Below are 25,186 nucleotides of genomic sequence, written 5' to 3'. Positions count from 1 at the left end.
CGCCCACACGTCACGCCTCCAGCAGGTCGTGTTTTTCTGGAAAAAATCGGTACAGACTACCTTTCTCTTATGAATATAATAAAACTAAAAACTTTTTGGAGTTATGAAGGATGCAGTACTACTCTATAGGTACTCAAGATTAACAGGATATTGAGTGAAAACGAGCATTTCAGCCCCCCTTTAAAATAAAGTACAGTCAACCAAATATTAAAAAAGTTACACTGGTCAGTTTAAATACACCGTATACCGTTCCTCTCTGCTGTTATGCCAATGACGTTTTTGCTCATGTGAAGAGGATGATTTTTCCCATCTAGTTTACATTAAAAAAAAAAAAGTTTAACATTCAGATACATTGCGAATACGGAAACATTTGCATATGTGCAGAACGAGACGTGAGCAATAACCTCCAAACAGTGTTGAGTACTCGAGACTCGGACTCGGTCTTGGACTCGGTCTCGAGACCGTATTTTAATGGTCTCGGTCTTATCATGGACTCGTGTGCATTTTGACTCGGTATTGACTCGGAGTCCACTCGAGTCCCAATCAAAATATTTCATGATTATTACTGTATGTTAATGTTTATTTAAATTGATGTATGATTGATACATCCAATGACTGGTGATTTTCTTGTGACGTGAGACGTTAGGCCAGCGACACACTGGATGCATGGCGCAAGCGTCTCAGCTGCGTGGCGTGTCTGTTTTTAATTCGGCTCCCATGTTAACAGGTTAGAGCTTGCAGACTGCCTGCGTGAGACGCGCGGAAAACCTGTGCATGCTAGAAATAGAACTGACACCTATTTTCACGCGAACACGCGCGTGTTGGAAGCGTTTCCAGGCAAAATAAACTAGGAAAATATGTTTATATGTCACTTGTGTCATTATGTACACAAATATACATATTAATTCATGACATTTTGATATTTGAAAGTCTATAGGTTGGCATAAATTCAGATATAAATGTAATTAAAAAAAATAAATAAATAATTATCGATTTTCAAATATTGCACCTGTCAAACATACTCTGTTTTGCAAGAGCCTGGTTTTTCGGCGTTATATGCCGTTATATGTGGTTATATGTCACCTACAGCAGAAGCAGCGCGCTAGCGCTGCGTCAGACACGCTTCTGGTGTGTAAAGACACAGAAAACGCGAAGAAGCCACCACGCTTCTAGCACGCAGCAGAGACGCCACGCAGCCAGTGTGTCACCGGCCTAAGTTACCCTCCTGCCATCCGCCTGAAGTGATCCTGCTTTCCAGAAAGCCACATTGCGACATTATTTCTCTCAACTGTGTTATTTTTACAAAGTAGGACAAAATGGTCACAGAAAAAAACAAATATTGTTTAATTAAATTATATAATGAATACAGACACAGACTGACTGTCTCAACACTAATCATCTCCCCCCAAAAAATGTCTGACAGAAGGCATTGAACTTATATGGCATTTCAACCAGCTTTCTTCCCCTGGCACATACACACTTTTGCATGAAATTTTCCTGGACAGTCAGTCGGCTCTTGTGTGTATGCCCTCCGTAACTAAAAAAAACTTCGACTAGTGTGTATTTTACCCTGCATTAAAACCCACCATCCAGTGAAATTAGCATTAGATTATCCGTTGCTGTTACAGAAAGTGATGAAATGGTAACTTTTGTCAGTCCCCGCTTCCTCTGCACCAATAGAGAGAGTTTTTAGTTGGGGTGGATTGATCATGAGACCACATCGTGCTTGGTTGGGTAGCAGGATGGTCTCCTCACTTATTTTTTTAATTATGCCCATCTTTAATCTTCACAACATCTAAAGTGCACATAATCCAAGACATTTTCAGGATATTAGCAGTCATTAGTTAAGCTTCAGGGTTAAAAGTTATGTAAAAGCTGTTACAGTTGAACATTTACAAGTATAGTGGTAGAGTAATGTTACTTGTACTAGAAGTGTTATGTAGCATTACAATATAGAGTCGTACAGTAATATTATGTGTACTAGAAAGGTTATATGGATGTGTATAGTGGTACAACGATGTTATGTGAAAATGAGCACTTAATATAAGTAACAATTCATAATTCTAATAAAATTACCTTTACACCACATACTATGTGGCCCTTTTACCCTTTATTGTTTCCATCATACATTTGACATACTCTTGAAGATTTCTTTAGGTCTTCAATTCAATCTCTCTGGTCTCGGTCTTGACTCGGACTCGACCCTCTCTGGACTCGATCTGGACTCGGACTCGAATGAGCCGGTCTCGACTACAACACTGCCTCCAAATACATCTAGTCAAACCCGCGCTCGCTCGTCCTCGTATGGACTTAGTGCACATGGCATAATCTCTTCTTTTTAACATAATAATAAGGACTTCTCATCTCCCAGTCTGCTGTGATGAAGTGAGCAGTTTTCGTCACAGAGCTCTCCGTCCCCCTGGACGTCCACCCTTCTGTCGTGAGCGCAACAGAGGATGCTCGGGATAGCTCATCCACAACTTTTTTCTTCTCCTGTTCATAAAGATCTGGCACAATCTTTTCACTCTAACCTCTTTCTTTCATCATTATATCTGACAGGGAAGCCAAAATGCGCAGGGCGTTCAGACGGTGAGCGTACACGAGGTGAAAAATAAGACGGCAGCTGCTGCGTGACGAGCTCATCCACCTACGTTTTTGCATTCAAATGTGGATTTTTATTGTACATTTTTTTATTTTATTTTATTCGATTTTTTTTTTTTTTTTTTTTTTGACAGCCCTAGAATAGTCTATGCGATTTTATTTATTTATTTTTTGACATTTCTAACTGTAAACACAGCCATGTTGAAGCCTGCAGTAAATGTTTTGCATTATGGCAGTCCACTCTGCTTATTGTTTTTCGAAAATGTTGCACTCCTGTTTGTCATTATGCACGTTACTTCACGCCAATAAATCATCAGAAATATTGGTCTTTACATTCGTCCTGCCTATTGTCCGTGGATTTACCTATATTTGGTGTTATTTGCCGTATAGAAGTTTAGACATGCAAAATCGATTTTACAATCGATTCAATGAACACTTGTCACTCAAATCAAACAGGATTTTTTTCAAAGTGACAACCCAAGAAAGCAAAGTAAACTGTCTCTCATTCGTAGGTTGCACTGATACGTAGCGGTAAAGTAGATGCAAGTAAAACAGTATAACAGTATAAAAAAAATTTTCTTCTCATGTGAAATCCATGCAATAAACATGTTTTTGACAAAGATTTTAATTTGTTTGTGGTCTATATAGCCTGCATCAAAATGAGGTTTGCAATGATGCGCCCAAGGCACGGGTTGAAGACACAGTCAGTGACGTCACGATATGCTCATTTGTTTAAATCCATACCTACGTAATCACCATCACCAAAAATTTCCTTTTTTTTTTACATTGAAACTTGGAAAAAAATAAAATAGGCCGATCTACCGACCCTTTTTAAAATAAAAAATACTGTTACTGCAAACCAAAATATTTTTAAGGATGGCTTAATTTGGAGACAAATGCATTGCTTGCTAGTTAGTTTTTTTGCTGTTCAATATGAGAGCTGCTGTTCCCACATTTGTTGTCAAACTAACTATAATATGATGCTTAAGTGGTGTAGCCCTGTAATCCTGGCTTTATCCTCACATGTGTCATTGTTCCTCTGATGTGATGGTGTTGTGTGTGTGTGCTAGACCCATGACTCAGTCGGGGCGTCCCATCACAGGCTTTGTGAGGCCCAGTACTCTGTCTGGAAGACCAGAAACTATGGAGCAGGCCATCAGGACCCCCCGAACGGCTCGTCCGGTCACCAGTGCTTCTGGAAGATTCGTCAGGCTGGGAACGGTAAGATGCTGGGTTGTCTTTCTGAACTGGTTTCAGGTGTAGCATTGTTTCCTCACTACACACTGTATATACATACAGGGATCTGTCATGCAGTGTGACTGTCTTTTTTTGTTACCGTGCCAGGCCTCCATGCTAACAAATCCGGATGGACCTTTCATTAACCTTTCTAGGTTAAACTTAGCAAAGTATGCCAAGAGACCGAACTTGTCCAAGGTATTGGAAAACTGCAAGACATATAAATCTTCTGGATGTTCCAGAAAAACCTACATTGTGAATCAACTGGTTCCTTTTAATTATGATCTAATGTAATATCTGTGTATATTAATCATCATAATATTTGACTAATGCACTGAAGATGTGATTTTATAAACTCTTGTCTCTCCCGCTCATACACAAGACCTTGTTTGAATACATCTTCCATCTTGAAAATGATGTAAAAAATGTAAGTAGGTCTCATATTGTTGAGTGGTCATACTGAACCTGTTTGCTGTGTATCAGACATTACATTTTCCATCTTGGCCGTCTGCAGGCGTTAGATCTGGCTGCTCTCGCCACAGAACAAGCTCAGTTCAAAGACTGGTGGTGGAAAGTACAGCTGGGAAAATGCTATTACAGGTGAGAATTGCTCAATAAAGAAACACACACCTTTCTGAGGTGCAAGTAAAAGAAGCAGACTACATGAAGAATAAAACATTTAGACTAAACACTCCCATAAGCACTGTTTGTTCATTACCAACGTTTGGCCAAATAATATACTGTGTGTCAAAGTTGACTTGTTTGCCCGAGACAATGTCTGCTGTTAGGTAGAGAAAGGTGATTTTAGAGCAAAACACTTTGCAGACTTTGAGAAACATAATATAAAAATCAAAAACCGCCTTTCATGAGCACCATGAGCTGGTAATATGCAGGCGCTGATGTACAGACGTGCTTTGCTGCTGTTTAATCATCAGTCACATCAGTGGCACTGTTCCTGTTAGCAGTATGGAAAACAGCTGTTCTCTATATTGTGATGATTTGATCTACAGAAAGCTCAGCAGATGTGATGTGATGCATCAGGAGTAGATCTAAACATCATGTTGCCATCAACACTTTCCTCCATTAGTTCATCTGCTGGTTGTCATACTAAAAAAGCAGTTAAAGTTTTCAAGAGATTTCCACATGTAATACTCATTTCCTGTGTTAAGATGTTAGCCAATCACAGCAGTGGGGGTTTCTATTGAAGTCTGACAGCAGACACGCCCCTTCCATTTTAATGGAAAAAAGATAAGGACCATTTTAAATGCAACATCATGAAACATTATCAAATAATAATAAATAAAACATTTGTTTCATGAGCCCTTTAAAGGAATAGTTCACCCAAAAATTAGTCTAAATGTGTTCTAAATGTAGCACTGCATCAGTGTCTCATCAATGGATGCTCAGCAGTGAATGGGTGCCGTCAGAATGAGAGTCCAAACAGCTGATAAAAACATCACAATAATCCACAGCGCTCCAGTCCATCAGTGAACATCTGGAGGTGTTTGGACTCTCATTCTGATGGCACCCATTCACTGCAGAGCATCCATTGATGAGACACTGATGCAGTGCTACATTTCTACAAACCTGATGAAGAAACATAGATGAGCACATTCAATCAGCTGTAGTTCTGGAGCCTCGGTCATATACTGAACAACACCACATCATTCACAGCAGTGTTAACTCAGCGCTAGAGTTACTCTCTTATTATCTGCTTGTGCTTTTAAATGTTTCCTTTGCAAGCGCTGGTCTGTGCTTGTTCTGAGTGATGCTTACACCCGAAGCGCGTGCTAAAGCTTGTCAAACAGCGCCTCGTTATTGAACTAAGTTATCTTTTGCACTAATATTGTCAAAACACACAAGGTTTACATGTAGACATTGGTTATGTCTAAAATGAAAGTAAACAGTTGAGAGAAAAAACTATATGTGCAGGTCTTAAAGGGGCAGTAGGCCTATTAAAAATGCAGCCTTCTGTCATGAAAGTAATAGATCACCCCAAAATGTAATCTGTTGTTTAATTTATTTTATTTTCAATATTTTGAAGAATTTGGGTAACCAAACCGTTGCTGGTCCACATTGAATTTGATAAGTAGTAAAAAAAAAATACTCTGGAAGTCTCTGTGGACCAGCAACTGTTCCTCAAAATAGCATTTATGCTCAGAAGAAAAAAGAAACCGGTTTGAAAGGTATTCAGGTTTGAAACCACTTTTGAGTGAGTAAGTGGTGGTATAGAAATAAAACACTGTGACAGAATTGACAGACAGCGGACAGAATTGTTATTTTTGGGTGAACTATTCCTTTAATGTTAATAAAACAACAAAACACAAAGAGAAAAATCACTCTCTGCTCTCGACTGAAGATGTTTAATACAGTTGCTTTAGGAATCAGTTTACCGTATATTTCGTGCTATAAGTCTCACCTGAGTATAAGTCACATCAGTCCAAGCATACGTCAAGTCATGATGAGGAAAAAAACATATATAAGTCGCACTGGACTACAAGTCACATTTATGTAGAACCAAGAACCAAGAGAATACATTAGCATCTCCAGCCGCCAGAGGACGCTCTATGTGTTCAGTGTAGACGACAGGAGCACTGAGCAGCACAGAACACCCTCTCATGTCTGGAGATGGTCATGTTTACTCTTGGTTCATGTCAAATTAATTCTGATAAATAAGTCGCACCTGACTATGTCGCAGGACCAGCCAAACTATGAAAAAAAGTGTGACTCGTAGTCTGGAAAATACTGTATTTTTATATATGTTCATTCAGTTTCTTGAATGCTCTGCTAAATACACCTACTGTACCTGAAAATAATGCTTTATATTTAAATGTTTTTGTTTTATTTGTATATTATGTGCAGTTATGATGTGTGTCTTTGTCATAAAAAAATAAGAACAAAGATTTTTCTTTTTATCTGCCAGTCTTTTTTAGTTACCTCGAAAGGCTTTGTCTTTATAATAGGGAAATTAGTATGGCTGTAATGCTCAGACAACTTGCAAAATATTAAAAGAAGCATGACAAAGAATTGTGAATCATGATATTTAAAAATAATAATAATAATAATACTATATTTTGTCCATATGTCCATTTTTGGTGAGCTATCCCTTTAAGAGAGCTTGTTTGTTAGTGTTTTAATGGCAGTCTCCAATGAATCAATTGTGTTTGTAGACTGGGTTTGCACCGTGAAGCTGAGAAGCAGTTCAGATCCGCGCTCACACACCAGGAGTTTGTTGATACTTACCTCTACCTCGCAAAGGTACCGTTGACTGCTCAACCTGTGTTGTGTTCATCTTCCTGTAAGTTGTTCAGTGAGAGCTGTTTGTGCTGCGCAGGTGTATCAGCGTCTGGATCAGCCCATCACCGCTCTGAACGTGTTCAAACAAGGCTTGGATCACTTCCCCGCCGAGGTCACACTGCTCACAGGAATCGCACGCATCCATGAGGTGCTCATGCCACTGGATTTCTCTGTTTTTAATGTTCACAGTATTTATTATACTTCGGATTCATTTGTCTCATTTATGTAATAGAATAATCTCCCTGTCTCCATCAGGAAATGAATAACATGACCTCAGCCACAGAATACTATAAAGAAGTATTAAAGCAGGACAACACGCATGTGGAGGCCATTGCTTGTATTGGCAGCAATCATTTTTACTCAGACCAGCCAGAGATCGCCCTGCGCTTTTACAGGTCACTTTGTTTTTCTTTCATTCATATCATAAAAAAGGTATAACCTTAAGAAGTTTCCATAAAAAAGACTAAAACTAAATTCCTCATTCCAGCACCTAATTGTAGCACAAAGGTTGTGTAAGTGCATTTATTTAGCAAACACACTGCAAAGTAGCAGCAAACACTACAAGCAACTGTATGACAACAACCTTGAGCAGAGTATGTCAGTGGAGATGGCCAAACTCCAGCACACATGTGTGTCAGCGTCTTCAGATCATCAGAGCTTTCTTCAGCCATCACAGTCAAGAAGATTCAGTTAAACAAGTCAAAAAGTGTCTCTTTTAAAGAAAAAGCTCTGATTGGTGGTTTAACTCGTGACATGTCCCTTTAAATTGCATGGTTTTTTTTTTACGGAAAGCGAACATAAAGATAGAAACTGATCATTCTTACAAATTTTGGGACATTTTTTAAACTTTATAAAATTTCATGAAACAGTATAAATAACCCTCTATGGACACATTGGCAGCAGAATGGCCATTGCTAATAAATTTTAATAGTTTACCCGCCAGACTAAAATATATATATATATATATATATATGTATATGTGTGTGTGTGTATATTATGTACACACTCAAGGTGTTCACACACTGCATTTCACACACACACACACACCGCACGTGCAAAAGAGGATTAGAGCCTGTAGTCGGTGAAGTTGTAACACTTTGACTCGGATAACTCGTTAAATCCATGAAATGAAAGAGATCGAAAAGGAGGAGTTGGTGTCCCACACATTTAATGGCTGCTACACGGCAACGCGCTCTTCACATACAGGAGAGAATTACTCACAAATTAAGTAAAGACAAAATAATAACATCCATAGAGGTTCCCACATAGTCCTTCTCTTAAAGACTGATCACTTCACTTATAACACTCACTATGTGGTGATGACGCAGAAGGACTTCGTGAGAACCTCTATGGATGGATTCATGCACACCGCACTATAATGTGATGCATGCAAAATACAGAGTTTTGGCCATTACAAAGTCTCCATCCACAAACAGATGTACATCGTCTGCAGATTTAAGGTTTTTCATTGCACTTTAACAAGTAATCTGAACTGGACTTTAAATTAAATCTACTATTGATTTTCACCTGAAGCCCAAATGTAAAGTGTGAATTAACAAAAAAAAATCAAAATATTTTCAAACTATATCTATGGCACGTTGTAGTCCAGATTAAAATAACCTATTAAGTCATAATACTTAAGTATTTGGCACTGTGATGAACATCATAGCAAATACGCAAATCTGAATGGCTGTTTAAAATTATATGTATCAGAAATATGTTTCAGAAAGTAGCTGGTTTATTTAAGGGGTTTCCAGGGTAAGGACATTTTCTGCAGTTTAGCGCCGAAAGAGAGTGAATGTGCTTTCATTCAGCGCGTCTCTCTTGTGTTCCTCCATGTGCTTCTCTTACGTGCTTGTTTACATCAGAGCACAGACTCTGTCAAGCAGCATACAGAGGTGTTGTGCATTTTGACCAGTTGATGGGAATAGTATTCTTAAAATGCATTCCAAATTCAGAATAATTTGTAATATAATTATTTGGGATATTTAGAAGTGCCCACAATAACAATATTGTGCATATTCATTACCGTGATATATCACATTATCGAATACCAGCACAAGTCTAAAACCAGCATAAGAAAATATGAAGTATATGCATAAACTCATGACTGGCTGGAGAGTTCGTGTCTACATCATTGTAGTGTTGCACGGTGCACCGATACTTCAAAAGTATCGCGATTCTCGGAAATTAAAAACGTCACAAAACCCTAAATTTATTAGTATCAGTACTTCAAAGAATGACTGCGTTCCAGATTTGTAAGAGACTTATTTCATGTTGGTGTGTTCAACGCACGCTTCCAGTGCCTCCCTATGGACGTCTGTGTTTTTTCTCCACGCGCAAACAGCAAAACAGCACTACAGCGAGATGCTGCATTAGTGGCTTTACTAAACTGATTTGGCTTTACTAAAATGTGTGCATAAAAATAGCATTAAATAGTTTAAATAAGTTGTTCAGATGAACAAAGCACATTTTAATCGAGGATTAAACGTGGAGTTATGTTCTATATGCTAAATATGTCATATATATATATATATATATATACATACTATATGGACTATATATATATATATATATGGACTATATATATGCTATATATATCTGATATATATATATATATCTGCACAGCAACTATATGCTGTGGAGGGAGGAACTTCAGTGAACAAGAAATATGAATCAGTGGATAACCTGAACGAGAACGATTCGTTCACGGACGAACCATCACTAGTACAATTTCATATAGCCTATATTACATATTTGGTATATATATTTTCGTATTTTATTAGGTTCTTTGATAATGTTACAATACGAAGGTCTAAGTAGCAACGTATCTTCCGTGATGTCCCTGATGCGTGGGTCGGGATGGGTAAAGACATTTTTCTTTATTTGCGGTCTTGGGCGGGCCGAATAATTTCATAAAAGCGGGACCCGCAGGTTGGAAAAAGACTGCATGTGCGAGCACAAGTGATACTGTGGCCGCTGGTCCACGACCGGTAGAAAAAGATGACGCTCATTAAAGCTCACTGGCTGAGTTTTCTCCTCTGAAAGAAAATGTTGCACAATTGACAGAATAAGTTACAATATCTGAGATATTGCTGCTAGATTTTATTTTTATTTATATTTTTTTACTTGAATGCCATTGCTTAAATTGATATTTATCTTTTGACATTTAATCTTCTGAGTTCAGAAACATTGTTTAATATAATCGCTGTTCATATTTTTATTCAAAGTTCAGAATCAAGATTAATTTATTACTCTTGTGTTTCTTATGATAACTGAGATAATGCTGCTAAATTTATTCTTTCTTTACCTTGAATGTCATTACTCTAATTTATTTTTTAGATTTTGATATTTCAGATTTTGTCCATATGTTTAACATATATGCTGTTCATGTTCATTTATTAGTGTGTTATATGATTAGATTGTTGTCCCGGTTTTAAAATAAAGCACATCAATTATATTTGAGAGTGTATTTTCCCTTTTCAGGAAAAGTATTGAAAAAAAGTATCGAAATCGCAATTCTTGACTAGGTATCGGTATCAGAACAATAATTTTGGTATCGTGACACTACATCATTGTTAATGGAAAATAACTTTTTCAGTCCAATCACTGTCCTGGCACATAATTCCAATGTTAATGGTTGGATTAAACAAGCAATCAAAATTTGTATTAATATAAAAAATAAACGTTATTAGCAGCCCTAAAACATCATTTGAGTCTTTATGGATCTCTGCATCGTGTCTTGTGTAAATTCAGCGTCTGTCTCCTGTTTTTGTTTAGGCGCCTGCTGCAGATGGGGGTCTTCAACTGTCAGCTGTATAACAATCTGGGCCTGTGCTGTTTCTATGCGCAGCAGTATGATATGACCCTGTCGTCCTTTGAGAGAGCTTTAGCCCTGGTGTCCAGTGATGAGGAACAGGCTGATATCTGGTATAATCTGGGGCACATCGCAGTGGTGAGCAGACACACAGTGCCCTCCTACAAACCCTGTGTTTAACAGTGTCCAGATGAGAGAGAGCATGGCCACTCTTCATCACCATCACTGTCCCTCTCTGCTGTGACAAACTCACAGACATTTAGCACTCCGTCTGACTAAATCAGACCAAACATACTGATATCACTCAATAACCCACTCAAAAGAACATCTTTTTGCAAACCAAACATTTACTGGAGCATTGAAAGCCAGGTATGTTTCTCATATAGCCCCTGCTGGCAAACAAGTGCAAAAACATGTTCTTTTAATGTAAAGATTTGTGTACATTAGCTGGTTTTGAAAGAAAAATTACATATTCATTTAGAGAAAGAAGATATTATTAAACTATTGAAGGTTGCTATTGCAACAAACAATTAATTGAAAATGCTGATTCCACATGCAATGAAATTTAAATTTCAGTCCGTGATGACCCAAGTTATCAATGAATAAGTATGGACATTTCTGGCTTTTCTCCTCTCTCTCTGTTCCGCAGGGCATTGGTGATTTGACTCTGGCTTACCAGTGCTTTAAACTGGCCTTGGCCTTTAACAATAACCACGGTGAAGCTTACAATAACTTGGCCGTTCTGGAGCTACGGAAAGGCCGCATCGAGCAGGTCAGTTGGGTCTCTCAATAACCACAACACTTTTTCCATAAGAAAAATGTACTGTTTTGTATATTTTCAAATGAATTAATAATTAATTGAATCCAGAGATTGTGAATCAGATTGATTTGAAAATCTGTCTGTAAATCTGATGGGTATCGTTAAGGTTTTTAAAAATAATTAGTTTTCAATCCAAAAATAGGTCATTTGTGTGATTCGTGTAGATCAGTGGTTCTCAAACTATGTTAAATATCTTGATTCTCATCAAGATAATTTGGAAAAAATAATTTGCCAGAAAGAGTTATTAGTCAGCGAGTGAGTGAAGAAAACATAATTTTAGTGTTGACTGATGTGAACACCTCTGATTAGACCGACAGCTCTTGATGGGCGAGAAGAGACTCCTGTGTGCGGGATGTGGGAGAATAAAATTACTCGCAGGACTGCAGCCAAATAGAAATTATCTCAACATAAATTGTCTAAAATATATAAATTGTTATTTATCTGTTGCGCAAAAGCAAAAAGAACAACTAATATTAACATTAGGGCAGGGCGATAAATAGATTTTATTGATTATCTCAAATGTGTAGTTTACATCGACTTGTTTGAATGAAAATCATTTTTCTTTGTAACATCCGCTGACGCTCCACTCCGGACTCCTGTAGTTCAGAACGGGACCCGCGTCTGCTGCAGAGAGAGAGATCTCAAGCGTTACTTTTGTGGCTCGCATGCCAGTAAATAATACGATGATAGGATAATGCAATCAATACAGATATTTCATAAAAACATTAAAAACAAGCAGGGCTATAACATAACCCATTAAAAAACTCAAACTATGCGCTATTTATTTTTATTTTTATTTTATTTATCCTTTATTTAACCAGGAGAAGCCCATTGAGATTAAAAATCTCTTTTGCAAGGGAGACCTGGCCAAGATAGGCAGCTGAATTACATCACATCATTACATACGTACAAAGACACACAAAAAAACCATGAAGATAAAAACAAATAAATTAATAGAAACAGTTTGAAAGCCAATTATGCTCTTACAATGAAATCTCAATTAAAAACATTGACATGTGAGGGAGTCCAACTCAAAACATCTCATTTTTAACTTGAAAACACTCAAAGGAATCAATTTACTAAGTTGTAAGTTGTTCTGCAGCAAATTCCATGTAAAGGGAGCAGAATAAACAAAGGCCTTTTTACCCAGCTCAGTACTGACATGTGGGACAGAAAACAAGACAACAGCCTGAGAACGCAGAGAGTAATGACCAGCACTTTTTTTCATAAGAAGTGAACATAAATAGGATGGAAGTGGTTTATTCCGAGTGCCCGTGAAGAGCATACATTTAGTTTTTCCGGCATTAAGCACAAGTTTCAACTGTAGCAACGTATTTTGGACCAGTCTCTTTTTCCTTAACACAGTACATGTAGCAAGGGCTTTTAAAAATATAATAAATAAAACAAAACAGATAGAATAAAAAAAAAGAATAGAGCAAGCTAGTGTTATAGGTCTTTACACAAACACACACACACACACATATATATATATATATATATATATATATATATATACTCACACACACACACACACGCACACACAATTACATAATAAATGAAAAGAAAATAGAATACAAAAAGATTAGAAAGGTAGTTAGATTTTTTTTAAATTAAGAATAGAATTAGAATAGTCAGTGTTAAAGTTAAGAGGATCAAATATATATATATAGGGCTTGCATAGACTAGTCAAGTGATTGACTACTTCAATCACTAGTCGACGCTGTCGGAAACAATCGACTACTCCAGCATGCATTAATCATAATGCGTACAAAGTACGACATGAATGTTAGGATTACAATATTGGGTGTAGCTTTTACTTTCTGTGACGTTATTTATGTTGCATGTAATATTAAAATATGTAATGTAATAATTAGGGTTGTGCCTGAAGCCGAATATCTTATTCGCAATGGCATAGAAGATGGCTTCAAAAATGAATAACAGACGAATGAATTCAGAATAATTCTGCCTGAATACTTGGCTGAAGCTGGCACAGTCCGGAGTTTGCTAGATAACAGTTGATTCAGGGGATCAGCAGCGCAATATTATACAAACCTCTACAAAGACGAGTGTGAAGTGAATGAATGTAAACTTTATGAATGAAAAGAGTGCAAATCAAACACATCATTGCTGATGTCTCTCCGTGCATCTCTCAGAAATCAGAGCTTGGAAAGAGTAATATCACCTTTAATAATACATCAGACACCGTTCTATTAAATGTATATGTTTAAAAGGCAGTGATTTAAACCTTATGCTATGATATGATACGAATGAATGGAATAAGCACAGCTCACTCACCAATCAAACAGCCGCGCTTGCGTGTCTCAGTCTCTCAAAAACCAAACCAGTTCTAGCAGGCTAATAATCAGCTTAGAGACAGATACATTTTCTACTTGTACTATGTGTTTGCATCTTTATCTTTTGCTGGTTTGTGTGGGCACACACACATTTGTTTAAAGAAGTTCACTAAACATTAAAACTCACAATTTTCTCACGATTCTGAAGAAAAATATATTAGAAAACTAAACAAAATAACCTAATGTACTAGTAATTAGGACTACATTTTCATTGCTTAATTCTATTTAAAAATATATATTCATATGAACAAAATGAAATAAACTAATAAAAATCAATGGAGTCGTTGTCCCAATTCATAAAGCCTTGTTTCACTACTGTAATCAACTGAATGAACAATTCAATAACAAATACTCTTTTAAACGGGCAGTTGTTGCTACCTGGAGTATAAGCATTACAGTACATACACGTATTAAGATACTTTCATTTTGATCGCTACAGAATAATTGTTTATGGGCTACCCAAACTGTGAATTTTTATCCCAGTACTTGTTGCTTAAATGTCTTAAATGTAAGAAAGGAATAATAATGTGTGTTTGAAAAGACTGTTGCTCTTTCTGGATCAGAAGCAGCGTGAATGATCCATTAACATTGGCAGCGCCAAATTGAGCTTCTCACGCTGCAGACACTCCCATCTGAAAGACATAATAGACATAACTGAATCGTTGTCATTCCGGAATAAGATCCTGTGGGTGTTTGAATTGAGATTGTGATCTTTAAATAATACATTTTTAAGCTCTAAATGTATTGCAAGTATATCATCAGGTTCTCGCGAGACCAGACTGGTCTTGTCACATCCCTATGGAATAGATAGACTGCTATTGTTAAGTATGTATGAGGGCTAGAATAATTAGTGTACAGGTCATTTCAAGAGTGATAAAGTGATAGAAAATATTTATTTGAATGCATTTTAAATTTTTAAAAATGTGGAAACCACTCATTGCATCACACCATCTCCTGACTGCTTTATTATTAGAAAAATAGGGACTTTATGGAGAGTGTGTATACTAGGGCTGTGCGATATGGACAAAAAAAACCTATCACGTTTTTTTGATCAATTTTGCGATTTCGATTTTAATCACGATTTTGACACACACAGACATGCTTTATAGTCATAAATGCATTCAGTATAATTTTTAAACATATTTCCAAAAGAAAACCAATGAGAACTTTATCTCTAGCTTACTGTAGCGGTGCCTCAGGTGTTATATGTTTTGCTCATTATATTTATTGCCCAAGGGTCACTGTACGCATCTGCAGTGCGTATACAGTAAGTTACGTGTAAGCGGTTCAGAAGCAGCAACGAGAGTGCATTATTGTAACGCAAAAGCACATTAAAATAAAGCGCAAGCGCGAATCTATCCACTCGCACCAGTGATGCGCGGGTCATTGTATTAATAACCTGCACCTGACCGACGTTTTCAACTAACCCGCCCTTAACTCGGACCGCAAAAATATAACAATTAAATATTGTACCCGACCTGCATTGTAAAGGAACGTAGGCAAAACTAACTAGGCAAAAAAAAAAAAAATTATATATTATAATTTTGTCGAGAATTATAAAAAATCGTCAGTAAGCTCTTAATTTGTACTAAAATAGTCTAGTCTGGCTATGTCTATTTGTATGTTTCTGCAAGGTCAGCAGACATTGAGGTTCGGGTTTGTTCCGTTTAGAGCTCGTGAGCGGAGAGCGCATTTCTGAATATCCCAATCCGCTCGCTCATTCCGTGGGGTCTCGCTCAATCCAGAACGGCCTGCTGGTTCGAAAATATGCAAGGAGTCATTTTTATTGTTTAGTAATAAACTGGTGTTTTCTGTGTTGCTGCAAAGATGAAATTGACGATGCAGACTCGCCATGAACGCCAGAGAGAAATGCACATTTCATATGGATTACGTCATCAGAGAGTAGCCCATTTATTTTGGTTTGAATATTTTCATTTAAAAGTAGACATTTCAAGCTTTCTGTAATATATAGCCTGTATTTCTCAAAACTGTGAGGCACACGCTGAGTTTAGTTCACATGCAATGCAAGTGATTGTGCCTGCGCCTTATTACATTGTCTGCTAGGCTATAAATTTGCTTCTTATTTATTAAATACGAGCAACTGATTGATAAAATATTGATCAAAATTATGATACAATTTATACAAAACAAAAATCTTTTAAAAATATTTTTTTTATAAAACAAAAATTAATGAAGTCGTCAAAATCATGTTTTACCAAAAACAGCGCTGTTGCTCCCCATGTTTTGTTTGCCGCCTCCATCTCTACGTGCAGACTGAGTTAGTGCGTCATCTTCATGCCAGTTATTCAGCCAATAAAGTGTAGGCCTATGTATTTTCAAAAATGCGACCGCAACCCGAATATCATTAAAAATATTTTTGAATGACTCGTAACCGCAGGCACCCGCTCATTTTGGATCACCCCGCGCATCACTGACTCGCACGCAGATTTCATTTGCTCTGTAAATAAAACCAGATGCGCATGCTCAGATCATAGCCTGTATAAGGCTCAGATGTATGCTGCCTTACAACGTGTCTCCTCTCGCTCAACCTGTGTCCTGTGCACTCACAACTCTCTCTGTGCTCATGCACAACATATTAAATCTGTTCGCACCTTTCTATTTATAGCCTTTTCTGTTCTCTTCTTTTTACTGTGTGCAGTGTGAACGTTCTTTTCCATTAACATGGCCTCAAAAAAAAAAAAGGCTACGCATCACAGAAAGAGTGTGTGAACCTGGAGTTAGGCATATGCCCAGTCTGCTCTCAGTGCTCTGCCCTCGCGCTCCACAGGTGCGCTGCATCCTGATTGGTTCAGATAACATACTGCAGGAGGTCAGGGCTGCAGAAGATCGTGCTATAAGGCGATTTAGAAATCGCGCACACTCAAATCGCAATTTTATTTCGATTTTGATTAATCGCACAGCCCTAGTGTATACATTTTATATATATATATATATATATATATATATATATATTAGGGCTGTCAAATGATTACAATTTTTAATCAAATTAATCAGAATTATCAGTGGATTAATCATGATTAATCACTATTTGCAACTACACCTGAATCCTAACCATTTTTTTCTGAAATGCATACCAAAAGATAAATAACAGGACACAGATACATACTTTTCATGTATTGTTTCATCATGTGGTTCTTTTTTCTGAATTTCAAAAGTTTAACTTTTACTTAGATCAGATTTACCTGAGCACTATATCAAACCATGCCATTTAACTACAGATAGTGTAAGAGTTTTAGGTGAACCAGTGGTTAAATATGGCCACATATCTATGAAATTATGCATAGAGAAATTTGAAAGCATGAACTCAGAAACACAAACATGCGCCACAATCACATAAGCAGCACTCTGGGCACTCTTGTTTTTGGGAGGTGATCATTTGCTCTGCCACAATACTTTAGGATCGATATTTTCACGTTCTGAAGGCTTCAAGTGCCAGTAAAACCAAGTAAAAATGCATATGCTTTTCCAAACAGCTGTAATTTTTGCTGCATTGCATGTGGGCGTTCTGCGCATGCGCAGTGTGAAACACAGGACGCTATAACACAGTGATCCTCAAATCTGGCTCGCGAGATCCACTTTCCTGCGAAGTTTAGCTCTAACCCTAATCAAACACGCATGAGTTTGCTAATCAGTGTCTTTAGGATCATAAGTAAACCACAGGCAGGTGTGTTTAATTGGAGTCTGCACTAAACTCTGCATGAAACTCGCGAGCCAGATTTGAGGATCACTGCTATAACAGGAAGAAGCTCCAGCGTATCAACCACCAAAGTCGTCTCTGTTTATCGAGCTTGGCATGAATGTATTTGAGAGTAAATGGGGTAAAACCTTAAGCTTCTTCTGTGTTTTTCGTCGCGGTGCTCGCCGCTGTTTTTTACTATCTTGAGAATTCAGAGATCGACGAGACTTTCCTGACCTGCATAATTTGTCACACTGCACATGCTTGAAATGCGTTAAAAAATTTGACGTAATTAACGACAAACAACTAATTAACGCCGTTAACGCGCTATTTTTGACAGCCCTAATATATATATATATATATATATATATATATATATATATAATAATTATATATATTAGTTTACGGACATAGTATGTCTTTGCGCTCAAGGGACTATTTGGACAGCTAGCTTATTCTTGCTTGAAAAGCAAAATGTTATTGATAGTGTAAAAATATCAACTTTGAAGCACATGCTGAGTGATGGACTAGCATTACTCAACATTACTTACTGTCTTCCATCAACACTACATTCAGTGAAGGCAAAATAGTAAAAAAAAAAACAATAATTCACTTCCCAGGCCTGCTCATACATACAGCCGATTTTTCTATAAAAAGGTCTTCTTTTTTTATTATTAGTCTTATGATGTATTCTAATTTGTTGAGAGTGAATTGGTGGGTTTTTGTTAAATGTGAGCCAAAATAATCACAATTTAAAGACCTTAGACTACTTCAGCCTGTGTGCACTGAATTTATTTAATACACAAGTTTCACAATTTGAGTTGAATTACTGAAATAAATGAACTTTTCCTTGACATTTTAATTTATTGAGATGCACCTGTGTAGTGTCCTGCACCCACCATAAAAAAATATATTTAAAACATTATATCTGATCTCTGAATATTTTTTGTTTTCACTGTATATCCTCCGGTTATTTTAACACATAATTATGCACATTAACATTTATTTTACAAGGTTAAATAAAGGTCTTTCCAGCATTAAGATAATAACATTACTGTTTTTTTTTTATCACCTTGTCTCAGTTATACATTTGACTGATAAATGAATGATAAAGAACTATATTAAAACTTGTTTTGAAAAATTTCTTTGTCACTTTGAACATTTTTTTTTTTTTTTTTCTGAAAAAATCTGGGATTTTTTAGGCCATATGCTATCGCCCAGCCCTAAAAACAAGTAAAGAAGGCTTCCTTTAAAAATCACTTAAGTTGTCAGTTAATAAAGCTATTTTTTTATGCCGTGTGCATTTTGTTGATTATAATGAGAGAACTTGAGTTTAATCGTGAGGACGGTTTATTAATCCATCCATTCTTTAGAGTTTCAAAGATATCGCTAAATCGTGCAGGTTTAATTTATTCTCTTCTTGTTAAATAATGGGAACAAATTTATACATTGCCTCCCGTTTTACTAAACATGCAACAATTTCTTAATCAGTGTACAGACAAATGTGTTTTTCCCAAGAAGTTATCTGTAAAAATAAAGTACAATTAACGATAACAAAAATTAATGTTGTTTTATTAAAGGAATTTTAAAATATAAATTAAAATATACGCATAATATATGAAAATATTGACATTTTGCATATGAATCCATGTAGACTACCCCCCTAAAATAGGCCATTTTTAATGCTCTGATGCAAAGTAAACCACAATTTATTTTGAATAATATAGGACATAATTCATATTATATAAATAATACTGCACACCTATTAAATGTGTTAAATATAAAATATGGTTTAATACCATGTAGTTTAGAGAAAATATAAGCACAGACTCAGGCACAGACTTGACATTTATCCTGCTTGAATTTGTTTTAAGAAATGCACATAACTTCATAAGTACCAAACGGTCATTTTTGAATATTAAATATTAAATATATGAAATATTTAAACTAGTTTTTCTTTCATTTTCCCTGATTGAAGCCGTCAAAACTGACGTCTATTTGCAAAAAGCGCTGAGATGCGCTTCTTTGATAACTTGTGGTTAAAGCTCACTTTACAGATGCTGCGGCGGAGGTACGTGCGATGGTAGAAGGGGCGTTTTGAATGTCTACCTACTGTATATGTCCAAGGTTGAAAATAAATGATGTTTGTAGTGAATGCCCCTATAAATCACCTTATTTTTACGATTATTTTTAATCCAAATGATGCATGTGCTAAGTGAGTGAACATCAAAAACCTCGTTTCCACTGCAGAAACTCTACCCAGGAACTTGGGACTTTGGGCCAGGGGGGCAGGATTTCATCTCTGGGTGCCGCCATTGGCTAGCGGACCCCCACATGTTGTTAGCATTCCATTGAATCCCATTCATTTTGGCGTCACTTTGACAGTGAATAACTTTACATCTGAGGCGTTTAAAGACTCTATTTGTCCATTAATTATTTCTAAAGAAACACGAAAATCTATAAAGGCTCCATTACCTTTTATCTTATGTTATGGCCCTGTAGAAGCAGTTTTTGTAAAAATAGGCTAACGATTGCGTCATAACCTGCGATTCTCAGTCGCACAGTAGAGAAATTACCGTATGGACAGGAGGAGAAGCTTGCAGACAATATTTTACTGTCTATGAGGCAATCGGGGGGACGATTAATACTAAATACTATGCAAAATGATAAAATTATCAGAATACTTACCAAAATTTGAAAATATATTTCATTTTGGGTAAATCTGACAGATAATCTTTGGTCTGTTTTCAATTTATCTACGTTAAAATGAAAATAAAAAAGGCAAATTGATATAAAATTTAGTTTTATTGTAATGGCTGTATATATACACATATCCCTGAACTAAGTACATTTCTGCAGCTGTTATTATGTTTAAATGAAAACGAAAGGAGGCAGGGGTATTTAATATCATAATTTGTTTTATTGTAAATGTACAGAGAGGAAAATTGCAGTAGTCAAGATGAGCTGACCGATGTTATCAAACACTCTGCTGTTTGCAGAATTACCGGATTTACGTTGAATGAGTCGAATGAGCAAAGTCTGAACTACCGAAGATGCAAGTCCAAAATCAGTGTACTTTGTATTGAGAAACGCGCGCAGACCTACGTCATCAGACTATTTGCCTAATCTTCCTGGTACTTTACACTGTGGTGGAAACACAGAAAGCAACATGTCTGGGAGGATAAAGTGCCTGGTACAAATGTTCCGGTTAATTTCAGTGGAAACGCGATGTGTGTGTGCTCTCTCCCTTTCAAAATAACTTTCCCATTATTTTCAGTGACCGTTTGCTTCACGGCGCATATTAAAACATATTTAAATTATTTTTAACACTTGCTCTGTTGCGTCCATTGTAGGCAGAATTTAGCTGTTGCTGCGTGGTGCAGTTAACTCCACATCTGAGCCGCTGTCATCGTAATCCTGCGTGCTGCCAGGTGTTGAAGGGGTTCTTGCTGTCATGGACCGAAGCTAGTGCTCGTTGGCTTTAAAGCAGGAAACCCTCCTGCATTCTTAACACACCCTCAGGTGCGCACGAACGCATTTAGAGTGTCTGTAATGAGCCGATTTCGTGTATGAGTAAAGAAGCCCTATGACTGCAACTACCATCAATTAAATCTTCATAAAAATCTGAAATTATCGTACATTATAGGATTTTTTTTTCATTATTGATCGTACACCGTACAGAGGTAAAAATGATTGTACAAATACAATAATTATCATATGTCTGGCAACACTGGCACATGTCGCTATACAGGCGTTAAGATAAAGCCTTTCAAGGTAAAAAAAAAAAAAAAGAATAGCATATATTTAAACCAAACAGGGCATGGATAAAAATCTTTGTTCTTAATTTTTTTTATATAATGAAGATAAAATAATGACAAAGACACACATTACAAAGGCACATAATATACAAATAAAACATACAGTACATTATTTTCAAGTACAGTAGGTGTATTTAGCCGAACATTCAAGAAACTGAATAAACAAATATAAAAATAAATCACTATATAAACTGATTCCTAAAGCAACTGTATTAAACATCTTCAGTCGAGAGCAGAGAGTGATTTTTCTCTTTGTGTTTTGTTGTTTTATTAACGTTAAAGGAATAGTTCACCCAAAAATAACAATTCTGTCCGCTGTCTGTCAATTCTGTCACAGTGTTTTATTTCTATACCACCATTTACTCACTCAAAAGTGGTTTCAAACCTGAATACCTTTCAAACCGGTTTCTTTTTTCTTCTGAACATAAATGCTATTTTGAGAAATGGTGAAAACCAAATGGTTTCTGGTCCACAGAGACTTCCAGAGTATTTTTTGCTACTATCGGGTGTAAGCATCACTCAGAACAAGCACAGACCAGCGCTTGCAAAGGAAACATTTAAAAGCACAAGCAGATAATGAGAGAGTAACTCTAGCGCTGAGTTATCACTGCTGTGAATGATGTGGTGTTGTTCAGTATATGACCGAGGCTCCAGAAATCCTTGAAAGTTTGTGAACCTGAACAAAATTTTTCATGGCCCTGGAAAGTTTTTGAAAATAAGCGTACATTGACACAGGTCCTTGAAAGTGCTTGAATTTATTTTTTGCAAAACTCCATATTATTCCCTCTGGTCTGCTAATGTGTTATTTCACCAACACTTGCATACTAGCTAGCTTGATTTACATTGGTTACGCACATTTATGCGTTATGTTAATGTTTCCCACGTGAGATACTATGTTTTGTACGTTGCCATGATTTTAGAGTGACCGTTTTTAAAAATTGCCTCATGATTTCTGAACCGCCCAAAATGTCAGTTCGGCTTTTGCTCTCTAGAGTCGTCAGTGATTGTGTTAGTTTTTGTATTAGAGTGCCGCAAGGGACAGTTTTCTTAATCCGGCTCCCACTGAATTTCCCGCTCACTTGATTTATGTATCCCATTCCACCCGTTCCTGCAAACATTCTAATATTGCATAATTTTTGTGCATCTGGGAAGCATCTATCAAAACACTAAGTATTTAAATCTCTTTTAAGTAAGCACTCACTGTTCACTTTCACTTCTGTTTACTTGATCATGCACGCTCTGTGTAAAGTAAGATCAGATATTTGTCAATAAGCTCAGGATCTGTTGAGCAGCAAATCCTCCAGCATGGTCTATCAGCCATCTCTCTCTCCTCAACCGTAATCAGTCAAATCTGAGTCCTGCAGCTCGTGTTGAATGCAGGGTTGACAAGTCTGCACTTTTTTCTTATGGCTACTTTTAAACTGTTAATGGGTGGATTTTTCCCTGGGAATTAAAGGTTTGAAATGTTGCTTAAATGACATTTGACTGAAATGCTTGTATTGAAACATTTTGCATTCTGCCTATGATAAAACTGTGCTAGATGTTAAGTTTATAAACGGTATGCATAACAGTAACTGTGAAAATATTATTTTAGGTATGGAAACACACATTTTCACACTACTTTAACCACCAACCAACCACACCCCACATGTGCCTTTAGAATCAGGATGGGCAACTGGACTCATGAAAGACTTTTGTTTTGGTACAGGCGAAAGCTTTTCTGCAGACTGCTGCTTCATTGTCTCCTCACATGTATGAGCCACATTTTAACTTTGCCATGCTCTCTGATAAGGTATGTCTCAGCACTGTGTGCTATTCTATCATTGTTTTAATGACATTATTTTAGGGATGCACCGATCATGATTTTTCATGGCCGATTCCGATACCGATTTTTTATTTTTATTTTTTATCTTAAAGCAACAAACAAGAAAGAAGGAAAGTATGCATAAACAAGATGTTTATTTGGTATTTAATAGGCCAAACTGGCTTTTGGCTATTGAAAACAATAACTGCAAACATCTGAAATTAACAGCTACATTACAGACATCAGCATTTAGCTTTTGTTTTTGAATTGGGTTGAAACTACAGAGAAGGCAATAACTGCATAGTTCTACAATCCAAACAACACGCATTCAATAAGATGTTTCTTGATCAGCATTCAGTATTTTAGTTTTTAAATTTGGTTTTAAATAAAAAAAGGTCTTTACCAGTGTCTTTATTTACAGACTAAATAAAAGTATGCTATATAAATAGATTATTCCAAAATGTTAAAATCAAATAATGTTGGTGTGAATAAAACAAAGATGCAAAGTGTTTTCATTCATCCAATAATAAAAAAAATTAAAATATTTTTTTCACTTGAGCCAATGAAAAATAAATAACTATTCTCTCAAGTAAAAAAATATAGATGTGAATCATTACCCTATTTTTTTTTAATTGGATGAATGAAACATTTTTTCTCAGTGTGCTACAGCATGTTATTTTTAAATCAAATTAAGTCGATGTAATTTTAAGGTAAAAAAAAAAATAACCAACTGTCGTTTACTTCTGGCTTTTCAAACGTGTAGGCAAGTTCCACTTTACAAAAAAAAAAAAAAAGTTTCGTCACAGTTTAGTCCATTTTGTTTCTCATCCAACACGTGAGAAGTTGATCTGAACATCTCTTCACGGTCTACTCGTGTTCAGGGGTCGGACCGGTAACCGTAAGCTTGCGCAGCTTTAGTGAGCGCAGAAAAGGGACTCTTATTTGTGCATCAGTACACCAACGGCTGATCGCTTCCTGCTATCTGTGCCTCAGACATGTAGCTCTGCATTTCCAGTGCTGATCGGCTGCCCGTGTCCTCCACACAGATTTCGAAATACTTCCACACAAATGACATAGCGAACAATTACAATGTAGTCTGTGCACGCGGCCGCACTTCCGGAAAAATCGGCCTAAAGAAGACCAAAAACCGATTTATCGGTTCCGATTTATGTCCGGTCAACCGGTGCATCCCTACATTATTTTATTATTGTATTGTAACTGACCTTTCTTTGTGACTTGAAGGTTGGTGATCTTCAGAGTAGTTACATGGCTGCTCAGAAATCAGAGGACGCTTTTCCTGAGCACGTGGACACCCAGCAGATCCTGAAAAACCTCAGACAGCATTTTTCCACTCTATAAAACAAATTAACAGTTATCACATCACTGACCAGGGATAGAATTGACCTGCAAGCATTGTAGTTATATATTGATATAGACATATTCTGCTTGGCACTATCTGAATACAATGTTTATTGTGAAAAAATTCAAATGATCATAAAAATTATTTGTTAACATGTTTGAGTCTCTATCACTGTATATTTTCAAATGTATAAACTAAGTTAACAAGTTTCATTTGTCACTGCACTGATAGAGCTTATTTACTTTATTTGTCTTCCTCCATTTTTCCTATGACGTTTAAATTAGGGGTTGCATCGATTAATCGACTAGTTGCTGGTCCTATAGAGGGTGCAACAGGATAAATCTTTGAAGGACTTCCGCATTTACCCTCCATTTGCAAACAG

At 36.6% G+C, this 25,186-nt stretch overlaps 1 protein-coding gene across 1 annotated transcript in view; it reads left to right on the top strand.

Annotated features, from left to right (window-relative positions):
* The window catches only part of ttc8 (tetratricopeptide repeat domain 8), a 47,540-nt gene extending 22,580 nt beyond the window's left edge, over window positions 1-24,960 (top strand). Inside the window, exons 4-14 of the mRNA XM_026229231.1 lie at window positions 3,672-3,822; window positions 3,946-4,035; window positions 4,220-4,264; window positions 4,352-4,437; window positions 7,008-7,095; window positions 7,172-7,282; window positions 7,390-7,529; window positions 10,915-11,089; window positions 11,601-11,723; window positions 23,349-23,432; window positions 24,687-24,960. Coding sequence (XP_026085016.1) covers window positions 3,672-3,822; window positions 3,946-4,035; window positions 4,220-4,264; window positions 4,352-4,437; window positions 7,008-7,095; window positions 7,172-7,282; window positions 7,390-7,529; window positions 10,915-11,089; window positions 11,601-11,723; window positions 23,349-23,432; window positions 24,687-24,803 — 1,210 coding nt within the window. The 3' untranslated portion in view covers window positions 24,804-24,960. The remainder of the gene's footprint in view (window positions 1-3,671; window positions 3,823-3,945; window positions 4,036-4,219; window positions 4,265-4,351; window positions 4,438-7,007; window positions 7,096-7,171; window positions 7,283-7,389; window positions 7,530-10,914; window positions 11,090-11,600; window positions 11,724-23,348; window positions 23,433-24,686) is intronic.
* The last annotated feature ends 226 nt before the right edge of the window (window positions 24,961-25,186 follow it).

Source organism: Carassius auratus, chromosome 42, assembly GCF_003368295.1.
Source record: "Carassius auratus strain Wakin chromosome 42, ASM336829v1, whole genome shotgun sequence".
Taxonomy (NCBI): domain Eukaryota; kingdom Metazoa; phylum Chordata; class Actinopteri; order Cypriniformes; family Cyprinidae; genus Carassius; species Carassius auratus.
This window is presented reverse-complemented; position numbering and strand designations above follow the sequence as displayed.